Source organism: Festucalex cinctus, chromosome 11 (assembly GCF_051991245.1).
Source record: "Festucalex cinctus isolate MCC-2025b chromosome 11, RoL_Fcin_1.0, whole genome shotgun sequence".
Taxonomy (NCBI): domain Eukaryota; kingdom Metazoa; phylum Chordata; class Actinopteri; order Syngnathiformes; family Syngnathidae; genus Festucalex; species Festucalex cinctus.
In genome coordinates, this window is record NC_135421.1 from 18721547 (window position 1) to 18747193 (window position 25647).

General features: G+C 43.6%; 1 protein-coding gene across 5 annotated transcripts in view; it reads left to right on the plus strand.

Moving 5' to 3' along the window:
* The window catches only part of myo1b (myosin IB), a 59759-nt gene that overhangs the window by 6093 nt on the left and 28019 nt on the right, over window positions 1-25647 (plus strand). For all 5 annotated transcript variants that reach the window (XM_077536809.1, XM_077536806.1, XM_077536808.1 and 2 more), the window contains exons 3-7: window positions 2935-3050; window positions 14635-14729; window positions 16788-16892; window positions 18434-18480; window positions 19912-19975. In XM_077536809.1, coding sequence (XP_077392935.1) covers window positions 2935-3050; window positions 14635-14729; window positions 16788-16892; window positions 18434-18480; window positions 19912-19975 — 427 coding nt within the window. The remainder of the gene's footprint in view (window positions 1-2934; window positions 3051-14634; window positions 14730-16787; window positions 16893-18433; window positions 18481-19911; window positions 19976-25647) is intronic.

Below are 25647 nucleotides of genomic sequence, written 5' to 3' on the forward strand. Positions count from 1 at the left end.
CCTATAACGTGAAAGTCGCCTTCTAAATTTGCCACACCGCTGAGAAGAGTGCTGACAGTCCTGCCAAATGTAATCTAGTATAGAAAAAAAATATGAACGGTCGCAGGATTTTTCCATGCCGCAACAATGAGGCACTCTAAAGCACAAAGCCACGGTTCATAACACTTTATGTCAAGTCAGACTTTTTTACTAAAAAATAAACCAATGCATAAATCCTTCCTCCTTCTCTTCCGTCATTCTCCGCATGACATGCGTGCTCTCATGGCAGACCACGAGGCACTCCAATGCAGTTACACCAGCAGACGATCTCAAGGATAGGATGCATTTTTGGGGGTGTATGCATAGCTAGTTAGCTAGTTCAGAGTATTTGAGTTTGTTTTACATTTTTCAGGTACTGGTACTTGAAGATTTGTTGTTCAGATGCACTTTGATGAAACCTAAGCTTTATTTTTGGCACTTTTTTTTTTTTTTTTAAACCCTGTCACTGCCATCCATTTGTCTTTTATGGTATGTGAGAGTGGCTATAAGAAAAGCATTTACGAAACTATTTTTATGTCTCAGACTGTCTGGCTGTTCTAGACATCAGCTGTTGGTGATTACACCTCCACGCTGGTTGCCGTTGGCTCGCAGTGCCCAAGGGATAATGTCAACTCATGCAGCAATGATAATAGCCATAGCAGTGCTCTAGATATTTTCTCAAGACGCAGCTCACTTCCCACAGGGGCATTGGGATGGTGTTTTTATCTTCTTGAAGTATATAGCTCTCTAACTATAATCTCAGAGCTTCTAATTTTCTAAATGAAGGCTTCAATCATGTGGCATAATTGTGTTTATATTTTAAATTGTGTAGTAATAAAAATTTACCATTTTGAAAGCAATTGATATGCCTTTTCAAAAGTAATGACTTGGGAAATCACAGCTAGCATTTTGTCAATAAATATGCATGACATTAAACAATTGTATTTTTTGCCGATAAATGAAGTGCTTATTGGGGGGGAAAAAAAGAAATATTCACAATATTGCTTTGACTGCAGTGCAAAAATAAACAAGTGGCTTATTTTAAAATGTCATGATTGGAAAATATATAAAGGAATTGGCTTTGACATTTCTATTTGATATGATTTGTATCACCAAGAGACTTCATTTTGAGATAATGCAGAGGACTGTAGATGTTCACTTAGAAGTTTTCAGATCAACATTTTAATTGTTTTATATTGTACAGTTGTTTACGGGTAGCATGAGTCCTTAATTAGATTTAATTTGTTGATTCGTTCATATCATCAAGACCTTTATTTAAAAGTCTAACATGTTTAATTTTCTTTCTAAAAGTTACTTTTTCTCAGCATAACATCAATGCAAGCATGTTTTTGCGCTGTGTACTTGTTGGTCATCAAAAACCCTCAGCAGCACATGATGATGTTTAGATTGCAGTCAATTATACACTTTAGTAGCAACCCTCTGCACTTGAAAAGGCCTGAAGCTTCCTCCTGTGTGCTATTGAATGAGAGGCTGTGGGAGGTTGTTGCCACAGGCAAGGCCATGCTCCACTCCTTTTTGGAGTGGATTACGCAACAACCATTACCATGGACAGCAGAGAGAATGTTTCAGGTTGATGTGTGAAAGTGCTATGCAGGCTCTGTTGTGAGCGTAGGAGTAGATAGATGGCTGGTTACGCTCTCGGTTAGGTGAAGTGTTAGATTTTGCTCGGATGTGGTGTCAACGTTACGTAAAGATTTTTTTATTTTTATTTTTATTTTTATTTTATTTTTTGCGTGATGGAAAACAGAGAAAAACAGTACTTTTTACACTTTTGTGATTTGTGTAAGGGGACATTGTTCAACAATTTACTTTGAGTGGCACTTTTAACTCATTCACTGGCAGCCATTTGGGTTGGTTTTATCCAGTTAAGTGGAGAAAACATTCTTTTTGTGCAAAACGCGTCAAATTTTTAACAGTTACTTTCATACTAATACTTTTTTGCTTTTGAGTTTTGACTATAACAAAACAAAGATTGATGAAGGAATTTTCATAGCAAAATAATTTACAGATATGCAAGTGTAAATGTGCCGTGAGTGACGCAGACTTGCAGCATGGAGTGGCTGCCAAAACTCGTACAACTTCCACCGTGTTGTCAATTTGTCACCCTCATAATTGAGAAGCAGCGATTCGCCCCGTAATCATCTCATACGCGAAATATCCTCTTCCAACCCTATCTGTTGATTATCGAACTTGACAAATATCTGTGGCAGTATGAGGTTGGAAGCCAATTGACAAATATAAACGTACACTGCAGTAAATTAGTTTTTAAGAATCCATAGGTCACATTATTTTTAATGTCAATCAGAGTTCAGACTGTGACTGTGGAAATGCAACAGTAAGATGCCAAACATTTGATATCACGCTTAACGGAGTTTCTGTTTTTGTATACACATAGCAATGAGAAATTATACACTTTCCCTCAACTCCACGGTGCAGTGATGCATCAACAATGTGTCCAAAAACGGCTAACGTAAATACCGATAGCAATGCAAAGGACCCGTAAGCTGCTAACCAACGAAAAGGGTCTTGTGTGGGGAAAAATGACGTAACAAATGAATTTTCAAATTTTGATTTATGGTGTTCACCGAGTATCTCAATTGGTTTGGTAGGCCCTGAAGCACCAGACTCCTCTGCATTCCGATGTTTTGCCCCGCCCCACAGATTCCTGTTTATCTTCAGTTTCACTTCAGGCATTGCAAGCCCCAACAATGTATTGGCAACCCCCAGCTGAGAAAAGCTGAGGGAAGCAGAATTCCTCCCATTGTTGTTCAACAATCGGGGTTCAAATGGATTTTTTATTTTTTTTTTTAAGCTCACTCTACTGTCTGTCCAGTAAAATAAGAAAAAAAAATGCAATTTAATTAACCCGTTTGTTCACCAATTTCTTCCCTGCAGACTTACATTGGCAGTGTGGTGATCTCCATGAACCCGTACAGGTCGCTGCCCATCTTCAGCCCAGAGAAAGTGGAAGAGTATCGCAACAGAAACTTTTATGAACTCAGTCCACACATGTGAGTGCCCTTTCCAATTTACCCTGTTTTTCATGTCTTTGTCATGGTTGTAAAGACCAAATACTTGCTGTTTTTGTTGCCGAGTATACAGTGCATATGTCTCACGATTGACTGGCGATCAGTCCATGGCCCAAGTCAGCTGGCCTCCAGTTCATCCGCTGACCCTGAAAAGGATAAGCGGATGGTGGTGTTCAGCTGCATCTATTGGCAAAAGCCAGCGCGTTGCACATCTCTGTAAAGATTATCAAAGTGCACTCTGTGGGGAGGGGTTGAGAAGGGGGATCAGAAGGGCACTTGCTCTTGTCGTCTTGAGTCATACTGGAGCTCCCCTGGCCATTCAGCACTTTGGCTGACCATCTGTTCGATAGGAACATTACGTCAGCGTTGCTGTGAGGGTACCAAGACGAAACAAAAGCTCGTCAATTAGCCTGACGTGTCTCTGGTCTGTAGCCCTCAAGAAACAGATTGGAAGAAGGGGAATACCAGTGTCCCACAGTTGATACATGCTAAGTAGACAAAAGCAGGGTTTTGTTTATTCATTATCAAGTTGTAAAGAGAAAAAAAAAACACTGAACTGTTGTCATTTCTTGCCAGATGATTTAGCTCATCAGTTCTCTTGCTTTGCAAATGAGTGATGTCATTTTTCCATTCCAACTTTTTTTTTTTTTTAATACACTATAGATCAGTATTCCTAAACCAACACTGGCTAATAGTAAAATTTGATCATTTTTATTCAGTTCATGCTCATGCCATGCTTGTTTGCATACCATATTGACAAAACCAGTTTATGTGTAAAGCAAGTAAATGACATGCAAATATGATGGATTGATTCACAGCGCAGGCCTGACACACGGTCGTCCAGATAATGGGTCACATCTCTTCGCCCGCTGTATTTGGTTACCGATTTTTGTTTTTCAAAGTCATTACGACTCATCCAGTGGAGCAGTTTCTGAATGATCTTGGGCTTCTAGTCTAGATATGTTTTTTTTTTTTTTGTGCATACTTATCCTTCAGCCCTGTCTGCATTAGTAGTTGTTGTTGCACCAGTCAAATGAAGATGGTTTCAACATGCAACATAAATTGATCTTAATCCACTCTAGTCAGACCATCCTGTTAAGGTTCATGGCTTTGCATTGGTCTTCTCGACCTCATATTAAAAACTTTGGGTATGTATTTGACTTTTTTTTTCCCCGTGACAGCTTTTTGATCTGTAGTTTAACAGTACTGACCTAATGTTCTCAAAATAGTTTCTAAACTGTCTTGAAAACCAAATTGTATTTTTGTGTCATTTTGAATAGGAAGGAGTTTTAAAGTGAAGTCAAATTTAAGTATTTTAATTCGTCACATATGTGACGTCACACTTCCAATTTGAGGGAATAGATGTCGTTAAATGAGCATACACAATGTTAGCATGCCCTCCTTACGTACGTTGGCATTTCACACCTTAGTGACAGGCAGAGATCATTTAACACTTGTGTGGCAACCAGTGGAATCTTCTGGGGTAAACGTTCCCATCACAACTTTTTCACAATAAGTTCACATCTATTGAAATGTCATGACAAAACGTAATTGTATGCAAACATCAAAGATTATTGATATTTCAAGACAGCTGCCAACCCGTAAACAAACATTCAAGCCACTATTTGTTGTGCTCATCAAACTAGCAGAGTTTCATTTGCCAGATGCGGCACCCATAAGTTAACGAGCACTCCCTAGAGGCACAGACTTTCCTCTTCTACACGCGCAAAGTATTAGGTTAGCTAATTATTGCCCTTTGCCCAGGCACAGAATCATTACATCTGGCCTGGAGTCCATTGTTGCCAAGGCTAGTAGACACAGATTGAAAAGTACGGATTTGTAGTCTCTGGGGTGGGATCCTGTTTTCCAAATGTTGAATGACGTATATGAAATCCCCAAATGATCCCATCGTGATTGCGTCACGTTTGACTCATGGGCAATGGGCCAAAGCTCATGCTTGTGTATATGGTGGGGCTTTTCGGCTGTTACGCGCACCACCATTTGACATTTTTGCAGATTACCACCCTCCCGAAATAAAAATATGAACATATATATTAAAAAAAAAAAAAACAGACTTTACTGCATTGACTTCCAAACAAATATCTGTATTTACGCCTCTGATGTACTGCATCAATGGATCATCATGTACAAATGAGCATTAGTGGATAGTATTTGGTACAGATGTCAGATTTTAGGCTGTCATCGTCACGGGGGAAACTTGGCACACTTTAGACATCTTGCCAAGATCTTAAGACGCATTGAGCAGTAGTTTGCTACAAAAACTGCATACGGTGTTGCTGATTATGCAGTTTTGTAACTTCTGAATAAGTACTTGCGTGCAATGTTCACCGTGAATTTATGGGTTGGGTGAACTTTAGTCATTTACTGATTAATGGCACCACACCTTGGTTTGCCTTTCATTGCCCGTCACAGCTAAAGGTTGTAAATATATAAGGCCTTTGTTTCTGTATTATTCCTCATTACTCCTGGACTTTGTACCAAGCATTTCTTGCTAGAATTCAGTCGGATATTATATTGTTGCATAGATGAATAAGTTCCCACACTCATTTGAAATGTATATTATAAGCAAAAACGCCCCAACCACAACCCCTGTGTAATTGACGGGAAATCAGTCCAGGGTGTGGTCCGCCTCTTGTCAGTCCCAGATAGGCTGCAGCTCTCCCCTCAATTCAGAACAGAATAGATGGTACAGAAAATGGATGGACAAATGCTGATTCGTAAATGTAGGAATATACAAATTCCTGCATAATTTTCATACCGTGGGCTCTGTTGTGATCACAGGCTTATATAATCACTGCTGTAGCAGCAAACCTGTTTGTCGGTCGCCTGAAGTGGGCACTTTCTGAAATGGCATTTTGACTCAGGTGGGTAGATTGTGTTGGTGTGATGGTGAGATCAGCAAACCCACTGAGGAATGATTGGGAAAGGAGAATAAGCTTCTTCCTTTCTGCTCACAGAAGAAATGCAATGGATTGTGGGCAAGGTGGAGTGGGGGTAGAAAAGTGGTAGTTTAACAGGCCAAAATCCAGATGTCAGTATGAGGTAGGGCGAGAGATGAGTTGCATTATAGGGGGTAGGTAATATGATCAAGACTGAAACGTTTTGTTCTAAGTACACTACAGGCAACGTGAGATAATCATTCATAGAAAGTTATTGCTTTTTTTTCATGTTTTCATAAGTAATTGATTTACTTGCTGCAGTCCCGATTAAACATTACTGATAAGGGTGCACCGATCGATCGGTCGGCCGATCGATCGGCCTCAATTTTCGTAATTTTGGGCGATCGGTGATCGATCGATCCCTCAAAATAAATTCGATCTTGTCTACCGATCACATCTCTCTCGCGTAAAAGTACGAAAAAGTCAACCATTGCCCTCTTCTGCTGAGACATAAGCCCGCTCACAAGGTCACGTGTGCAAATGCGCACTTGTGTGCGCTGCAATACAAACAGCAGCAACAGTATGTCGACAGTTTGGCAGTATTTCACGATAAAAGTAAAGGAGCCCAGGATCGCAATTTGTAATTCGTGCAACGTCGAAATAAGTCGTGGTGGGACTGCACGCAAGGCATTCAATACAACAAACCTCATTCGTCATTTAAGGACCCACCACACTGCTGAGTATGCGGCGTTTGAAGTTAGCAACCAAGCTAAGGCTAACTTAGCTAAAGCTAGCGCGAGCAAGGAGCCAGACCATGGACCGCTGTTGGCGCTTATGAGCAGCGAAAGGAGCAAAGCGACCACGAGAAAAATAATGGAGTTCATGGCATTAGATGACCAGCCTTTTTCGGTCGTGGAGGACCGAGGCTTCAGAAAGCTGATGCAGCACTTGAGCCCGCGATATGATTTGCCAAGTCGAAAATACTTTTCAGAAGTTGCGTTACCGGAGTTGTTTAAAAAAGTTTGGAGCCATACTCACAGCCTGCTTAGAGCCGATGCAAAGACACTCAGCTTTACAACAGATATCTGGACTTCTGATGTAAGTTTAATGTCGATGTTGAGTCTTACTACGCAGTGGATAGACAAAAAATTTGAACGCCATAAAGTGCTTCTACACTGCAAAGAAATGTCGGGGTCTCACACTGCTGCTAACTTAGCGGCAGAATTTAAGGCAATGTTATCTCAATGGGGAATCGAGCATGCAAGAGTTCATGTTATTCTTCGGGACAATGCTCGTAATATGGCCAAAGCACTGGATGATTCAAACTTGAAGAGTTTGCCTTGCCTCTCACACACGCTGCAACTCGTTGTCAACGAGGGACAACTGGCGCAGCGCAGCATCGCAGATATTGTAGCAACGGGAAGGAAAATCGTCGGACATTTTAAACATTCATCGATTGCCTATTCTCGACTGTACGACATACAGACGCAGTTAGGTCAACCGAGGAAGCGTCTACAACAAGACGTTACCACTAGATGGAATAGCACGGTCTACATGTTGCAGTCGCTGATGGAGCAGAGACGTGCAATTAGCGTGTATGCTGCCGAGTACGAGTTACCAGCTACACTCACTGCACACCAGTGGGAGCTAATGGAAAATGTGCTGACCATCCTTGCACCATTTGAAGAACTTACAAAGGAGATCAGTTCATCAAGAGCTACAGCAGCAGATGTTATCCCAGCCGTCACTGCACTCAAACGTCTTTTGGAGAGACGAGCAGAGACAGACCGTGGTGTGGCGACAGCCAAAACAACACTACTGGAGGCTGTTGTGAGAAGATTCAGCAACATTGAGCATGAGCCCCTGTACAGCCTAGCCACCATTCTTGATCCAAGGCAAGTAACTATTTCTGAATATTGAATTTTTTAGCCTTAATAATTAGTTACACTATTTTATTTACAAAACAATTTTAAAATTAAAATTGTTTTTTTGAACTGCATTTGCCTATTTACATGGTCGCCATAAAAGGAATAATGTATACAAAGCGCAATGATTGATCTATCTTTCTTTATACAAAATAAGGTACAAGAATCGCTACTTCTCAGCAGAGGTGAAGGATGAAGTGAGAGAGCTCCTTTTGGCCAAACTTGCAGAGGAGGAGACCAGATGCAGACCCGAAGATGAGAGACCCGCGACTGAAACATCGACCCAACCGGAACCTCCTGACATAGAAGTGCCTCCAGCTAAGAGGTGTAGTCTACTGCTCTCAGTACACAATGAAATCCTGAAAGAGAACATTGAAAAGGAGCAGCAATTAGCCAGCCCTTCTGCCATGCAGGTACAGAACTACCTTTCTGAGGTCCCCATTGACAGAAGCCAGGATCCATTGGCCTTCTGGAAGCTCAATGAAAATCGTTTCCCTGAACTTGCGGCACTTGCCCGAGCCTATCTTTCTGCCCCATGCACAAGCATTGAAAGCGAGCGCCTGTTTAGCTTAGCTGGTCATGTCGTCGATGAAAAAAGAAGTCGTTTGTCTGGTGATAAAGCAGAGATGCTTTTGTTCATCAAGAAAAACCTTCCATTAATGCAGAAGTGACTGGAGTTGTGTTGTTGTGACAACTTGTTGACTTTGAAAATGTTGTGCATGCTGCACTTTTTTTTTTTTTTTTTGTAGAATGTTTTACTTTAGGAGGTTTTGATCCTATAAGTTGGTGCAAGATATTTTTGGATGGATATTTTACATCTAGATTGTGACACATCTAAAAAATACTCAGGAAGGAAGCTTTACTGATACTGCCGTGCACTTTTTTTTTGAAAACTCTCAAAACTGGTCTTTGCTATAACCTATTCCACAAGTTTTATTTTATTATTTTTTATTTCAATTATATTTGAGAGAACTACTAAATGTGTTTTAAACATGTTTTACCTTGTTTGACAGGTATTGCTCAGTGTTTTCCAATTAAAAAAAAGGAACATTTAAGGTGTATGCTCTTGGTTTTGAGGGAAAAAAAAAAAAATCGGGATCGGCAAAAATCGAGATCGGCAGGTCAGACAGTTTTAAAGATCGGTGATCGGTGATCGGCCAAAAAAGTGTGATCGGTGCACCCCTAATTACTGAGTTATTAATTTTCATAGATTTTTGTTTTGAAACACGTCTGTGACCAAAACCAGTGGAGATCCTCACCCACAAGCACCAAAGACTATTGCTGGTCTATGTACTGACTTTGGAAATTCATCAGGAACCTTCTGACTGAAACGTAAGCGTGCCCTGTAGACGTACACACCGGCCAATAAAGAAACAGATGGACTGGACTGTTGCTGTTGTGCTGCTTGCTGTCAGAACAGCCCGTGCAGAGTCATGGTTGGCTAGCATGCGATTGGTCAAATTAACTCAAACAAGCTGTTAAACGGATTTGGGAGTGATTAATGTGAAGAGGAGTCAATAGCCTGTGGAAATTTGGCCATGTGTAGAAGCAGCTATTTTGTCCACACTTACAAAGAGGCCACGTTTAGAACAGCGAGGCTGGGACTAAACTGTCATTACTATCGGCTATTGTGTTGCTGTTCAGCTTGCATCAGCTAATGCGCGCTGCCCGAGTTGGGCAATATAGAATGTTATCTGGACAAAATGTGTCTTGATTTCTTACAGTGTGAAATAGTACCGCTTGGTTTCGTGCTGTTGCATCATGAAGTCTGCGTTACGGCACTGTAGGAAGTCTTGAGGCACTAGATAAAGGCATGTTCAGGTAGAGGAGAGTGGCAGGAAAACTTTTAACAATGTTTAGTAAGCTACAGACATTAAGCATAAGCCTGTACATTTATTCTATTTATTTTTGTATTAGTTGTAATTACGATACTGCCTAGCTGAAAAATGTTGATGGTGCGTTTGTTTTTGCCCCTACTGTAATTTCGTTTAGCTTTTTGGTAGGTTCTTTTATCTGACAGGCGGCAAAGAAAATTCAAATCGTCTCTGGATTCAACTTTTTTCCTCATTTGATTCCAACATGTGGTAGTCAGGTGATCAGCATGTCGCATTGTGCCTACAGGCTTCTGCTACTTTCACATCATGCCAAATATCCGCTAGCTCAATTAGGTGTAGTTTATTTCCTGCAAGATATCAAACAGTTTTAAAATTGATTTATTTCAGCAATCATTCGATAGATTTATTCAAATGATCGGCTACAAATTTACTTCACTTAACAAAATAGCTAATCTAAAAATGTGTGAGGTGCAGATTTGTATTGTAGCCGTAGCATGTTGTCTAATCTTAGATAAACAGTGCAGTTTCACCATTAATATTAGGGGTGTTAAAAAAAAATCGATTCGGCGATATATCGCGATACTACATCGCGCGATTCTCGAATCGATTCAATAATCGGCAGAATCGATTTTTTTTGTGTTTTTTTTTTTGTTTTTGTTTTTTTTTTTTTAGGATTCACACCTTGAGCATGGAAGAATGTTATATGAACGGCACATTAAGCCTTAATATTTTTATTTTAATGCTGTTCAAACATGAAACAGATTACAACCTCTATAAGACTGAAATTTCAGATAAATAAATAATACATTTTCATATAAATCTTACACTCTACAAGCTTACTGATTAGTATTTTCTAAATATGAATGAAAAAAAATCGCAACAATCGACTTATAAATTCGTATCGGGATTAATCGGTATCGAATCGTGACCATTCGTATCGGGATTAATCGGTATCGAATTGAATCGTGACCTGTGAATCGTGATACGAATCGAATCGTCAGGTACTAGGCAATTCACACCCCTAATTAATATGCTATCATAGTTCATCGTTGGTAGGTAATAAACGGGCCTCTAGTCTAAACATCAATTCACACACTGTAAATCTACTCAAAGTAACTTTGTGAAAGGCCTCAATATATCCATTGTGTCATCACTAGTCGACAAAGACATTTCTTTAGTGGCAGAATAAGACATTGAGCGCAGCATCAATGGGAGAATTTCCCCAATTTGACAAGCCTGCTGCTTTAGCGATCGTAAAATGAAGTCCTGATCCTCCGTTTCCATTTCCCGTGCCTGTGGCTTTGCTCATGTGGCTATATGCACCCCACCCCCCAAGTATATCGCGTAGCCAGGACATTAGGTTTCATCCATGTGCTGCACCATTTATTACTCGATGAAATCTCATGACTCAGGCATTCGGTCACATTCAGTTTACTGGGTAATCATTTTTAAACTCAACTTTTTTTATGTTTGTGTGCAAAATTGCTCTGCTTCAAGTAAATTATCTGTCCTCTCCACCCGCAACTTTTAATGCATAGACCAGGACGTAGTAGTAGTAGAAGAATAACGTAACATAGCCCCAATTCACTTAACTTTTAATTTAAAATAAAATAGAAATATTTTGAATGTGTGTCTTTATGCCATCCTGTAGCTTGTTCTTCTTACCACCGGTTTTACAACAACACAATGTCATAACCATTCACATCTGGGCCACATCTGTTCGATACCAAAATCTTGTGGCCAACCACACTGGCTGCTTTGCCTTTGGTCTCTTAATGGACGTATATCGCGTGTGCATGCACGCGTACGTGGGTGTATTGTGCGTTTTTAGGCTTGGTCAGATCAGTCTCTTCATCCACCTGGTGCCGTTTTGCTCGGCTGTCGCAGCAGAGCCAGGCGGATTTCCTGCCTCGCAGGGAAGCCTGATCACTCGCAGATCACAGACTGTTCGCCTGACACAGACTCAAAATAGAAACTGCTGAATATCGCAAAGTTCGGTGCAGTGGTTGTCCATTTTGGGGATAGGAAAAAGGTGTATTTCACTCTAAATTCAATAGCATTATAATTGATCATGTCTCTGCGCTAGTCTGGCTGGCGTCCAATAGAAGGGATGTACTTTAACCTTAATGTGAGCAAAGTATGCAAAATGAGTCCTCACAGGACATTTGGCAGACCCCTCGTATCCCGGTAACAGGAGTTTAGTTGACTGACTGAACTATTTTTCTAACGCTGATGTCATGCTGTTGTGGTTTTTGTTCACCGCTTGCCACGTGTAAATCCAAATTATAGCCCGTCGTCTGACGTGAAGGGAAAGCGCCAAGCACAACTTATGGTCTTGGCCCTGGACCTTGTCTCAAGCCCACATTTCCAACTTCACACACTTTTTCAGATGGCTAAGTAAGAATTTAGTGCCTTGTTCGCTTCTGTTTGATAATGACCGTGGAGCTTTGTAATGTTTGAAGTCACCACGTTTACTTTAATTTCACTTTTGGGTGTTTTTTTAGGTATTGATGTTACCTACCTGTATGCTGGGACAAAGCAATTACGTACTTCAATTTCATGTATTGGTCACGCTATAATGTAATGGTAGTTCACCAAAACTATGCATGTAATCCTGGTTGGCTGTGACTCACTTGGAAAGTCCCTGGCAATGGACCGACCACCAATTTTTCTTTTTTTCTTTTTTCTATTCTTTTCTTCTTTTTTTTTTCTCTCGTCTGGTACCCTCACCCGTTTGGCCCACAGTTCTCCCCTTGGGCAGGATAATTGTATGATGGTTTGCTCATTGTCGGGATCAAGTCAGGCGACAGAAGGCTTTTCACAAAGAAGACATCTGCCGCACTGTGCTGCCCTTTTCAGTTGTGGGCTAATGTCCTGTGGCAAGTCTTAGAAAAGTGCAAACTGATGAGCTGAGAAAGATTTGAGATTGTATAGCCTAAATGTCACTCGGTAGTCTCAGTAAATTAGTTTTGAATTGTGATTTTCTAGTAGAAAAAAGTGGATTTTCAATTGGGAGAATCCAAAACTATAAAATTTACCTTGGGTGTCAGAACGTTTTCCGCCCAACATTCTCGACACTGGGTTCTGTTTTTATTGGATTGGATGCATTCTTTGAAGCGGATTCGACACTGTAAAACCAGCTGGCACTGTGAGCTATTGAAGGCTTATCAAGTATATTTTGCCAAGTTGCTGAGCTGTAATATTAATGTACGTTACAATTATGAGAAGTTGTAAAGTTGTTGTACATATTTGCTTTTTCCCTGGGCTCATACAGACCAAAATGATGCCTCCAAATGTCCTGTCTGTTTATATCTAGCCTGTGGTTCCTGGTCTGACCAGAATGGAGATGACCTCTATCCCCAATGCCAGCAAATTGTCATATCAAATTCTTCCAAATTCTAGTTCCACTCACTTAACATATTGGGTTACAGTAGGGGTGTCAAAAAAAAAATCGATTCGGCGATATATCGCGATACTACATCGCGCGATTCTCGAATCGATTCAATAATTGGCAGAATCGATTTTTTTTTTTTTTTTTTTTTTTTTTTTAAGGATTCACACCTTGAGCATGGAAGGATGTTATATGAACGGAACATTAAGCCTTAATATTTTATTTTAATGCTGTTCAAACATGAAACAGATTACAACCTCTATAAGACTGAAATTTCAGATAAATAAATAATACATTTTCATATAAATCTTACACTCTACAAGCTTACTGATTAGTATTTTCTAAATTTGAATGAAAAAAATCGCAACAATCGACTTATAAATTCGTATCGGGATTAATCGGTATCGAATCGAATTGTGACCTGTGAATCGTGATACGAATCGAATCGTCAGGTACTAGGCAATTCACACCCCTAGGTTACAGTATACGCATTGTGCAGATTTAGCCTCAGCACTCATCCATGCAGAGATGTTGAGTTGTCACCTGTCGAATGCTTGAAAATATGGTTTGCCGCAAATTGCAATGGAGCCCTACTGGGTGGAATGTCCATCTTGATTTGTCAAAAAGGCCAATTGAAAAGCAAATCCATAACATTGTGTGTGGTAAAGAGTGGCAATTTGGCGGGGGGGGTGAGATTGCGTCAGGAGGGAGTTTATTCATTTTCCATGTGCGGGTGGCTTTGGGGATTCTTCACATCTCTCCAAAATAGTCAAATGAAGCTATCGTCAGCAGTTTCATTTTGAAGTTTGAAGACCAATCATAGCGTAGCTACTAAATTAAGATCTCAACCTATGTTATACTCATGTATGACGATGTGTTGATGCGTAGTAATTTTCTCCCTCCTTAATTCCCTAACTGCTTATTGTTTTTTTGTTTTGTTTTTTTGAACGTGACAATATATGACAAAACTCCACCTTTGAATGATTTCAGTAATTGTTAACTTTTTTGACAAATCAGTCAATGGTTTCAATAATGTCACAATTGTCTAACATTAATGTGTTAAATGTTTCACATTAGGATTAAAACCAGTTGGGACTCAATAGGTTCATATGGGAATGGTTTAGTTAGTTAGTACTAAATCTTAAATCTCCATGTAGCTAAATAAAGTAACAAGTCACTCCAGTCTGTCTTACAGATGCGACCTAATTCTGCAATATACTCACATGCTACTGATTAGTTTAGATGCCATTGAGCCTGACGCAGCACTGCGACATTTCGCTGAACCTCTTTCAATCGTCACCTTGCCAGAAGAGAGATTTTAAAATTTTACTCAGTGGTGAAATCATGTACTAAATATAATCAAGAATAATGACCATTCCTGCTGAGAAATGGTGTAATTTCATATCAAATCAGTCGAATATTTTCTAAATGCATTTGCAACAATATGGCGATATAAACAAATGGCAAATCATCAATTTGACTTTAATTAATGAGTTTGTACTTTTTGTCCCCCAGTTATGCTTTGGCAGATGAGGCCTACAGGTCACTCAGAGACCAGGACAAGGACCAATGTATTCTCATTACAGGAGAGAGCGGGGCGGGGAAAACCGGTAAGAAGCAATTTGAATTTGATAATTATTTTCATTTGCTAAATGTTACATTAACGTTCCTGCCGAATATTTGACTTTGTATTTTAATTTGTACTCTCTGTGGGGATGTCAAACTTAACCCTACTAAACAAATACAGACATTCACACTGTCGTTTGGATCTGGTTATTGCAGTCACTTGTCATACAGTTCTTGATTTCTCATGGTGCAAACAGTCTTGAGGCCAGGTCAGTAGTTGGTTGGTGGTACATGCCTTCTGGGTAAAAATGTACCTTATCAACTCAGCTTGTCTTGTTTGGGATGCTCAACAAAGGTCTTTCCAAGACATAGTCATAACCTCCTCAAAGGCAACTGTATCATGGTTCCCATGCAGAGTCTGCTGTGTCTGGTTAGATCAAATCTACTTTGATGGTGATGATATATATATATTTTTTTTTTTAAGAATTACATGTTTGTACACGAATTACAAAAACACCTATGAGTATGTGGATGTCATATAAAATCAAGTAATTGTTTATTAGATTTATAAAAAATTATAAATCAGTTACTGCGGTTGTACTTTCCAGAGTCTCTGTGCTGTGGCAGTAAGTGAAGTCCAAGAAGCATTTGCTTCTAAAAATGTATAAACATGTTGTATTTTAAATACTACCATGCTCCCAAAGACGTAGTTGTACGTGTTTTTTTTGTTTGTTTTATATATATATATATATATATATATATATATATATATATATACTATAGCATACAGAAGGCTTTGATGCAGCCTTTGAATTGAAGAGAATGCTTGAAGTACAGCAGGCAGCAGAGTATAAGAGATCAACCAGGGCCTTGTTGCAAAGCAGAGTATAAGAGATCGACCAGGGCCTTGTTGCAAAAAGCTGTTTTCCCCACTGTTTTAAACAGACTTTTGTATAATGATGAAACCTGACTGTATTTGAATGCTAATTTCTGCAAAAAGGGAACATATAGAAATATACTTTATTTCCTGATTAAAGAAGAGACTCTATTTTTTCTTTTGGTAGGTTCCATGTTTTTATAACAATAGAACACAATATTCAGCGGCTTTGCAAAATCAGTCAAAATCCAGTAAAACAGCCAGGAGCGAAGAGGGTTGCTTCAATTAAAATGACAAGAAGTGAATCATGAATGAGTTAAGTTATAGGATTGATTTTGCATAATGTGCTAGCTTCTATTTAGATGCTCCTTTTGAAGCCCACTCCCAAGATGCTGGCCAGCTAAATCGAAGCGATAAATGTGGATTTCAGTAATCTCATCGTCCCTGAAGCTTCGTAGTGGAACAAGGCCATCAAAAACAGGCCTGCCCCATAAATATGGGTCATCGACGCTCATGTCTCGCTCGGGGTTTTCTCATGCTTCTTGAGCATGTAAATATTGTTAAACAATTACAGCATGTAAAAGAAATGTATTGCTTGAGAGCACTGCCTGGGAAAGTTGATGTTGCTAACCTAAAACACAATGCAAGTAATCATTGCAGCATGTACTGCATTAATTTGAAAGCTGATGATGACCACCACCATCATCATTATCATTTCTGTTTGGCTGCTGCATGTTTACCCACAATCCTCCTTTACGCTGGCTCAGGCTTTGATGACCTGCCAGCCTCATTAGCGATCTGTACCATCAACTGATGTCAAGCTCCTTCCTATCCCTTTACTGGCACATCATCACTTCTGGGTCACTGTCCTTTCTCTGGAAAGGAAGGATGATCTCGATGCCAACACTTATTACAAGCTCGTCCCCTTGTTTGGAGCAACAAAATCGTTTTTAAACACACATCTGGTTTCGCATTGGAGCCAGTTTTACTGATGACATGATGCAATAGTGCTATAAGTAGTATAAGTTTTTTTTTTTTTTTGTCCTTGCTACTTGTGCTATACATACTGTCTGATGGATCCACACCCGTCCCTGATGGGTGCCAGAGGGGATGAGGTAAAGGGGATTTTTTTTTTTTTCCTCTCTTTTCAAAGAGGGGCGAGATTGGCGGATAAGTCACGTCTGGCGACAGCAGACTTGATATTTATCTGCGTGTGTTGTTGCAGAGGCCAGTAAGCTGGTGATGTCATATGTGGCAGCGGTGTGTGGGAAGGGCCAGGAGGTGAATAAGGTCAAGGAGCAGCTACTACAGTCCAATCCTGTGCTGGAAGGTGAGTCGAGTGACCTACAAAGCTCTGTCATGGACTGTCTGTCTCAAATCAAGGGTAGCTCAACAAACGGTGCTCTTTGCCCAATGTTAAAGATGTCCTCTTGACAGATTTATTTTTTTTCTTTTTTTTTTTTGTACTTAATCACTAACACGTGTAATGGATTGTAAATTGTGTGGAAGGTTATTCAAAGTAACCTCTTGTTGACTGTAGACATACTGTAAACCCAAAACAGAACATTAGGGATCCACAATACTTTTTTTTTTTTTTTGACTTGCCAATTCCTAGTACCATGCTAAATAATATCATTATGACTTTTTGATTAAATTAGATTTATCAGGTAGTCTTCACAAAACACTTTTACTGAACAAATACTAACATGACTGTCATATGACTGTAATGATGCTTTCACTGTACGAGAACATGCGGATAACTCGTGTAGATTTGATGAAAACTGAAAAGACACAAAGAAGACTGTTGCTCATTTTATTACAGAGTAGAAAGAAGATTCCAATGAGTATGTTAAATCATCATTCTGTATATGTTGCCGCGTGTAAACTGTTAAGTCTTCGTTTAAATCCGGTTTGAGTAACTTTAAGATTTCATCTATGTCCAGAAGCTTCAAAGCAATAGAAGACAATCATGAGAGTGTCTCAGATTGGAATCCAGTGTGCAACAGATGAAACGATGGAGACAGCTGGCAGAAAAAAATAAAATGTATCAATGTGCGCAAGTGATTTGTCTGCATAGCGCCTGATTGTACTCTACATTTAACCTGTAATTACAAATCCAAAATCACTTACCAAAAGTGAAAATGTGCTTGAACTGTGCGCCTGCATATTAAATGTGTCTCATTCCTACAAGTCGAGCTGGAACCGTGGATGGAGGTATTTTCCGTGGGGGGCAGTGGACAGGAAATGCCCATGAAGGATGAGGCTGTATGCCCGTGTTTTTGTCGCTGCACATCTGCAAGAGTTTAGTCGGGGGGGGGGGGGGTCGAAGTGGCGGGGGTACAGTTATCCGGCTTCACACAATGCATCTGTGTGCTCGGCGACTCTTGGGCTTTTACTTTTTACTTCATGTTAATTTCTCTTCTGTAATGTAATGTGTTTATTTGTGCTCACTGTTTTGCTGCTGCATTTTGTCTTTCTTGCCATCTGGCAACCGTCACATTCAAAGTTACACATGCATATAAATTACAATTATTTTTGGGATAGATATGGAGGGAGAGTGTTTTGCTCTAGAAACTACCTCGTTAAAATGACACTATTGTGATTGAAGTACAAAAAAAATATATTGTTAATGTTAATTTTTATTTCACTTCAATTCACATTCAAGTATTTCGACCCGAATGTGGCGTGACATCAAGGTTCAGCTCAGTCAAAGCCTGCAAAATCCAAGTGCTTTACTTAATCCATACAGAAATATGGCGCCTCATCTGTACAAAATGTCTGTGACATATACGGTAGTCGTCTTTTGTGGGCCTTTTTCTGACATGCAATATTTTTATTTTATTACTCTTAAATATTTTCCTATTTTTTCAGCCTTCGGAAATGCCAAGACGGTGAGGAATGACAACTCGTCCAGATTTGTAAGTCTTCTTACAAGTAGCACATTTCTTCAATAACCACTCAACAATTTTGAGGATTTTCTTTCAACTTGTATTCATGTTTGTTGATGAAAATTCTTAATGTGTACCTGCCTTTGAAATTGAGATTTCTTAATGTTTGTTACTTCCTGTATTTTATTTTATTTTTTAAGTGTCCGACTCCTCCCCCACCAGATGTGTCTTGATCATTCTTAAAATGGGTTTCATTCCTACTATGTACTGTATACCCCATCTCAAGAGTGTCTTTCACAGCAAAAGGCAACAAATGTTTTATGTCAGTAGCAAGCGGTCTCTCTGGTGACAAGCATTTGTTTCCATTTTCCTTAGATTGTTTTTGGAAAAACACACACCTCCCCCCCATGCTTCTCCCTAGCAGCAGACCCGGACATGTTTGATGTTTAGAAGTGACACACATAAAATGGCTTTTGTAAAAGTCTTTAAGGACGCCATACAGACAAGTCTTTAACTGGTCAAGAACTGATCTTTGGGGCTAAATAATACATATTAACAATAAGCAATATTCCTGCCCATGCTCAAACAACACCGTTGTAGTATTTGCTGTTTGTCTATATTTTAATGATCTTTTGTTTCCGGGGTTAGCACTTTATTAATGGAAAAGTTATGAAGTCGTTTTCCAACCCATATGCCCACGTATGTCTAAATCGCATTAAATAAAAGGCCAATGGCTTATTCTGCAGCTTTTCGGACTTTAGACAACTATTTCATTAGATTGTGCACGCGCTTTCCTATAAAATTCTCACACTTCATTGAGGTCTTTTGGATGTAGCCTCTTTGTTTTACCCCTACCCCATTAAACTGCACTACTTCAGTGTAGTAATCACTTGAACAATAACTCAAAACACCCTTTAGTAAGTGAAGAAATGTACTTTTTCATCCCTATTTTTTTTCCGAATCATCATGCAATATGGAATAACTAATCTCCATAGCACATCTATGAAATCATGCCAGTGCTTAGACTTAAACCGGAGTTGTACCCATGCAGGAGTATTAATAAAGGATTACGGCCCTGATCTGTTTATATTTAGATAACCTTGGCTTAAACCTTCAGACAAGGTCGTGACAACATCCCACCGGATACCAGATCATCAGACACCCATGGATGATCATGAAACCGGCTTTTTTTTTTTTTTTTTTTTTTTTTTTTTTACCATTTTACCGTCTGCTCATTGGGATTGTTTGGGGCACACTCACCAGCTAAGCGCTGTTTGTATAACTTCTGGGACCAAAGGGAACCTGGAATGGCATTTTTATTTCTATTTATGGCCGAGCAATTGACTGAATTTGGAGGTCTTCAGTTCATACACAGCAATTGAAAAGTCAACATTGGTGCCCTTAACAGAGACACATGTTTATAGTTCTGCCATTTTGTAACTGGTGATCTGTGACCCACAGGGAAAGTATATGGACATTGAGTTTGACTTCAAAGGTGATCCTCTTGGTGGAGTCATCAGCAACTGTAAGTATTGCACAGAAACCAGTCATAATTCACATGCCGTATGAAGAATACAGATGTCAGCAGTTCATTGAAACTACTGAGCATTTCCGTCATGAAACTGTCCAGACATTGTATTGTATAGCCAGCCACAGATGCTCCACGCCGAAGCCAATCTTATACCCAGATTGAGCAAAACACACCCACCTCCGAACTGTGACGCCCCCACTATTCAGTTCTTGTCTCTGTTTTGCTTTTATCTTGCCTCTGTTCACATTGTTTTGTCTGCGCCGGATTCCCCGCCAGAGGTCACAGAAAACGACGACGAGGAGCTTATGTTGGAGGCACAAGTGACTCTCTGTTTGTTGGCCCAAGTTAATCCCAGCACAAGAGAGTGAGTGTGAGGACGAGCCAGTGACATGTGACTTCTTCAGACAAGGCAGGCAGGCTGACCTTTTGGCCGGACAGGTCAATGTGGGTTTTCTCTTAAAGAAGTCTCTCTTGTTTTGTGTCCTCACAATAGACATCTACTGTATTTTCTTACCCTCAGTCAGAAGTGTTTGTATGGACACAGTGGGAAGATATATTTTAGCTCACACTTGTGTATCGCTCCTGTCAGCCACTCACTCGTTCTGTTATCGATGTGCTTGAGTTGTGATTCATGGGCCGTGGGTGCCACAGATACACAAACAACCTGATTCCCAGGTCAGTCAATGGCTCTCTACTGCTTGCATTGCATCTGTCCTCCCAGTGCCCACCTACTGGATGAGTCCGTTTAGCTACTCTGATTTACAAGAGCCCATTTTGACTTCTAAAATGGTGGCCAATGTAAAGAAGAGGAATGGGATGGTTCAGGTAAACCATTTGGGAAGTTTGTCACTGCACTTCAAATGTGGTGTTGTATTACACTCACTACCTCATTAAAGTGGAAGTCAACCGTCAACATTTCTTGACAGTAATGTTGTATACGTGACCTCACCCGTCTAAACATGACATTCTGATTAATATTACATTTGTGAAATAAGAGGAAGCAAAAACCAGCCGTTTTTATCCATCTCCATATCCATCTATCTATCTGTCGACTGAAGATGACATCACAGTTTGCTTAGAGCTCAGGCAACAACCAATCACAGCTTGCCCGTTTTCTGATGTGATTGGTTGTTAACTGTGACGTCCTCTTCAGGCGACAGCAAGTGGCAAAATGGCCGCCCCAGAAGATTGATAAAAACGGCTGGATTTTGCTGCTTAACGCAATATTAACCAGGGCTGCATAGAACATATTATTGTCAAAAAATAAGTTTTCTATAGAGCTAGCCATCGGTTGACTTCCTACTTGTGCTGTAAAACGAAAGTTACAACTGTAACTACGGTTCTATGAGTCCCGGACGACCGCCAGAAGGCGGTGCTTTAAGCACTGAATGTTCCTTTCGCGCATGCGCAGTTCGAGTAATGCATACCAAATTAGTCACCTGTGACCCCTGGGTGACCCTAGAAGGGTATAAGTTCCGGTGTCACCCAAGGTTCGTTTCCTACGGAATCTTCTCGCGTGAACACGAGGATTCCGAGCGACAGGACGCCCTGGCGGTCGTCCGGGACTCATAGAACCGTAGTTACAGTTGTAACTTTCGTTCTATTTCGTCCCTCCCGACCGCCAGAAGGCGGTGCTTTAAGCACTGAATGACCAATACCGGCGTAGTCGCGAGGGATCTCAGACACAAACCTCACTGAGAAGCCCCAGCAGGACCCAAGATCACGCCAAGCGGATGGGGAGAGGTGACATCCACGCTATAAAACCTGGAGAAGGTGCAAGGCGTCGCCCATGAGGCAGCAGCACAGATATCCTCCAGGGAAACACCCCTCAGGGCGGCCCAAGACGTGGCAACGCTCCTGGTGGAGTGACAGCGCACCCCTGAGGGCAGGGGGCGGCCCGACAGCAGGTAGGAATGACGAATGGCATCCACGACCCAGTGAGACAAGCGCTGCTTGGAGAGAGCGGAGCCCTTGGTAGGACCACCATAACAAACAAAAAGCTGGGCAGACGTACGAATGCCCGCCGTAGCGTCAATGTAACACTGCAAGGCTCTCACCGGACACGAGAGCTCCGGCCTGTCCCCACCATCAGCAGGAGTGGGTACATAACGTTTAAGCCGTAGAGGCTGGTTAGAACGAGAGCCAGACAACACCTTGGGAATGAAGGCAGTGTTCGGCCACAGAGTGACGCCGGCGCCATCCGGGTGCCATCGCAGGCAATCAGGGCTAACCGATAAAGCGTGTAGGTCGCTGACGCGCTTGGCGGAGGCAACGGCGAGCAAGAGTGCAGTCTTGCGCGACACCCACAGAAGGTCTGCCCCCGCCAGGGGCTCAAAGGGAGGCCTGCACAGGCCGTCCAGCACCAACTGCAGATCCCACGCCGGAACCCGAGGAGCCGGGCGGGGACGAAGACGCAGAGCCCCTCTGAGGAACAAGGACACCAACTCATGGCGCCCCACGGAGCCGCCATCAGCACCAACATGCCGGGCAGAAATAGCTGCCACATACACCTTCAGCGTCGACTGAGACCTGCCCTTATCCAGGAGGGACTGCAAGAAATCCAGGATGGTGGGGATGGAACACGAAGCAGGGTCCACCCCGCGTTCTCCGCACCACGCCACGAACAACTTCCACCTGTTGGCATACTGTAGCCGAGTGGACGGTGCCCTCGCATTAAGAATGGTCCGCGTGACAGACTCTGTACAGCCGGTCAGCAGCGGTTGGGGCCCCTCAGTGGCCAAACACACAAGCGAAGGCGCCGAGGGTCGGGATGCCAAACCCGACCTCCCTGTTGAGACAACAGGTCCTCCCTGTCGGGGAGACGCCACGGCTCGCCAGAGCACAGTTGACGGAGCAGGGGGAACCACGTCCGGGCCGGCCAGAAGGGGGCCACCAGCAAGAGCGTGTGACCCTCCTGAAGAACTCTCTGAAGCGTCAGCCATATCAGAGGGAGCGGCGGAAAGGCGTAGAGAAGGCACTCCGGCCACGGCTGCGCCAGTGCATCCAGACCCAGAGGGCTGGTGGCCTCGCTCAGGGAAAACCAAAGTGGGCAGTGGGTCGAGGCCTCGGAGGCGAAGAGATCGACCTCCGCCGTGCCGAAGCTGCTCCAAATCGTGCGCACCACCTCTGGGTGGAGGCGCCACTCTCCCGGAGGAGGACCCCGACGGGAGAGAGAGTCCGCGAGCTGGTTCCGAACCCCCGGCAGATAGGTGGCCCGTAGACTGGCCAGACGGGGAGCAGCCCACCTGAGAAGGTGCTGGGAGATCTCCAATAGACGGGCGGACCTGACGCCGCCCTGATGGTTTATGTGAAACACGGTCGTGGTGTTGTCCGACCGTATGAGAACATGCCGTCCGCTCAGGTATGGCAAGAAGTGCATGAGTGCCAAGTGCACCGCCCGAAGCTCCAGCACATTGATGTGATCGACCCTGTCGCGCACAGACCAACTTCCCTGAGCCGTCCTGTGCTGCCAGACAGCACCCCAGCCCGTGAGGCTGGCATCCGTGGTGACTGTTTCGCGGCGGGCCGGGGCCGCACCCAGCGGGACGCCGCCCAATAGAAAAGCCCTCTCCCTCCAAGGTGCCAGGGCGAGGAGGCACCGACGGGACACCCTGAGCCTCCGGTGGCGGTGCCACTTGGCGTCCAAGTGGAAGCCGTTCAGCCACCTCTGTAGTGGGCGCAGTGTCAGCAGGCCCAACGGGACCACAGCCGTCATGGACGTCAGCTTGCCCAAAAGCCGCAAGTAGGCGACGTAAGGCAACAGCCTGCCCCCTCGAAAGTGCGCGAGGAGGCGAAGAACATCGTCGACTCGGTGAGGAGACGGGTGGGCTCTCATAACCGTGGTGTCCAACGTCACACCAATGAAGTCCGTCCGCTGAGAGGGGACCAGAGAGGACTTGGGCAAGTTGACCCTGATACCCAACCGGGCCACATGAGACAGGAGATCGGAGGTGTCCCGGATCACCTGAGTCCGCGACGGCGCGCAGAGGAGCCAGTCGTCGAGGTACGGCAGCACCTTCATGCCCACAGACTGCAGGGGCGCCAGAGCAGCCTTCACAAACCGAGTGAAGACCCGCGGAGCGAGGGAGAGCCCGAAAGGGAGCACACGGAACTGCCAGTGACGGCCTTTGTAGGCAAAACGGAGAAATCGACGGTGTCGAGGTGCGATGGGGACGTGGAAGTAGGCGTCCCTCAGGTCTATAGACGTGAACCACTCCCCCTGGGCGAGCGACTGCAAGACGTCGTTCGTGGTTAGCATGTGGAATGGCAATACCTTGAGATGTCTGTTGAGCCCCCTCAGGTCCAGTATCGGTCGGTATCCACCGGTCTTCTTTGGGACAAGGAAGTACGTCGAGTAGAAGCCCCCGGGCTGTGCCAGGGGGTCCACGGCCTCGATCGCGTCCTTTGCGAGGAGGGCGGACAGCTCCTGGTCCAGAGCCGAGGCTTTTGCCGGGTCGGCGATGAGAGTCATCCTGACCCGACAGGAAGCAGGAGGCCGGCGTCGGAACTGCAGCTCGTACCCGTGGGTCAAGATGGAGACCACCCATGGGTCTGAGGCACGAGCAGCCCAGTAACTGAGCTGCTGGTGGGAAAAATGTCCGACGGCCGGCCCCAAGGCCTCAGTCCCTGGCCCTCCGGCCCCTAGGGGCCCGAGAGGGACGGCGGGTGGGGCCTGCAGCCCGTGGTTGCCCTGAAGGCAAGCGGGTGGAGGAGCGAAAGTCCTCGGCGGGCCTCTGCGGGGGTCGCCGGGTGCCATAAGCCTCGGCAGGTCGGGGCTGAGGAAAGCGATGAAAAGCAGAGGGTGCCCCAGGCCTACCTCGTTGGGGAGGCAGGGCCCTGTTGAGGCTGGAAAGCTGCTTCCTGGTCTCATGAGCCTTAACCGTCCTTTCCAGTGCACCCACAGCGGCAGAACCAAAAAGCTCCCCCGGCTCCACAGGAACACTACGGAGGGCCCTCCTAGAGGCCTCCGACAAGGGGGACTGCGCTAGCCACACCTGGCGGCGCGCCTGCACTAGGAAGGACATGAGTCGGCCGTGTTCCCTAGTCATGAGGGCAAAAGCCTGGAGGGCTGCATCACTGAAGGACACAGCAGCCTCCACCCGGTCCGCTTGCAGGGATGTAGAGAGAGCAAGCATGAGGTGAGCCAAAGAGTTCCCAATGCGAGCAGCACGTGCACCAGCGCCATAGGCCCGTGTGAGAAGGTCGTCAGTCACACGACATTGGGGTCGAGGACATCGCACAGATGGCCGAAGGGTCTCCTCCGGGGACACAATGAGGGATGCGACAGCTGGCTCCACAGCAGGCATCCGGTCCAAGCCAACACTAGCAGCACCGTGCATAGATGCTAAATCACGGCCATCAGCCGAAGGACGGGAGAGAGCCCCAGGATCCCTCCAGCAAGCATGGAGTTCCCGCAGATAGTCCTCAGATGCGGGGACAGAAAAGGCCGAGGAAGGGCGCCTGCGCCGGAAGAAGGCGCTCTCAGACGCCGATTGAGCCTGTGGAGGCACCTCCAAACGCAGGAGGTCCAAGGCATTGCGCAGGACAGCCCGTATAGAACCATCCCCCGCCTCACTGGACGAACTCTGAGCGGACGCTGGAGAGTTTGGTCCCAAAACCACAGACCCCGGGTCACGGTCGTCGTCATGAAAAAAGGAAGCCGAAGC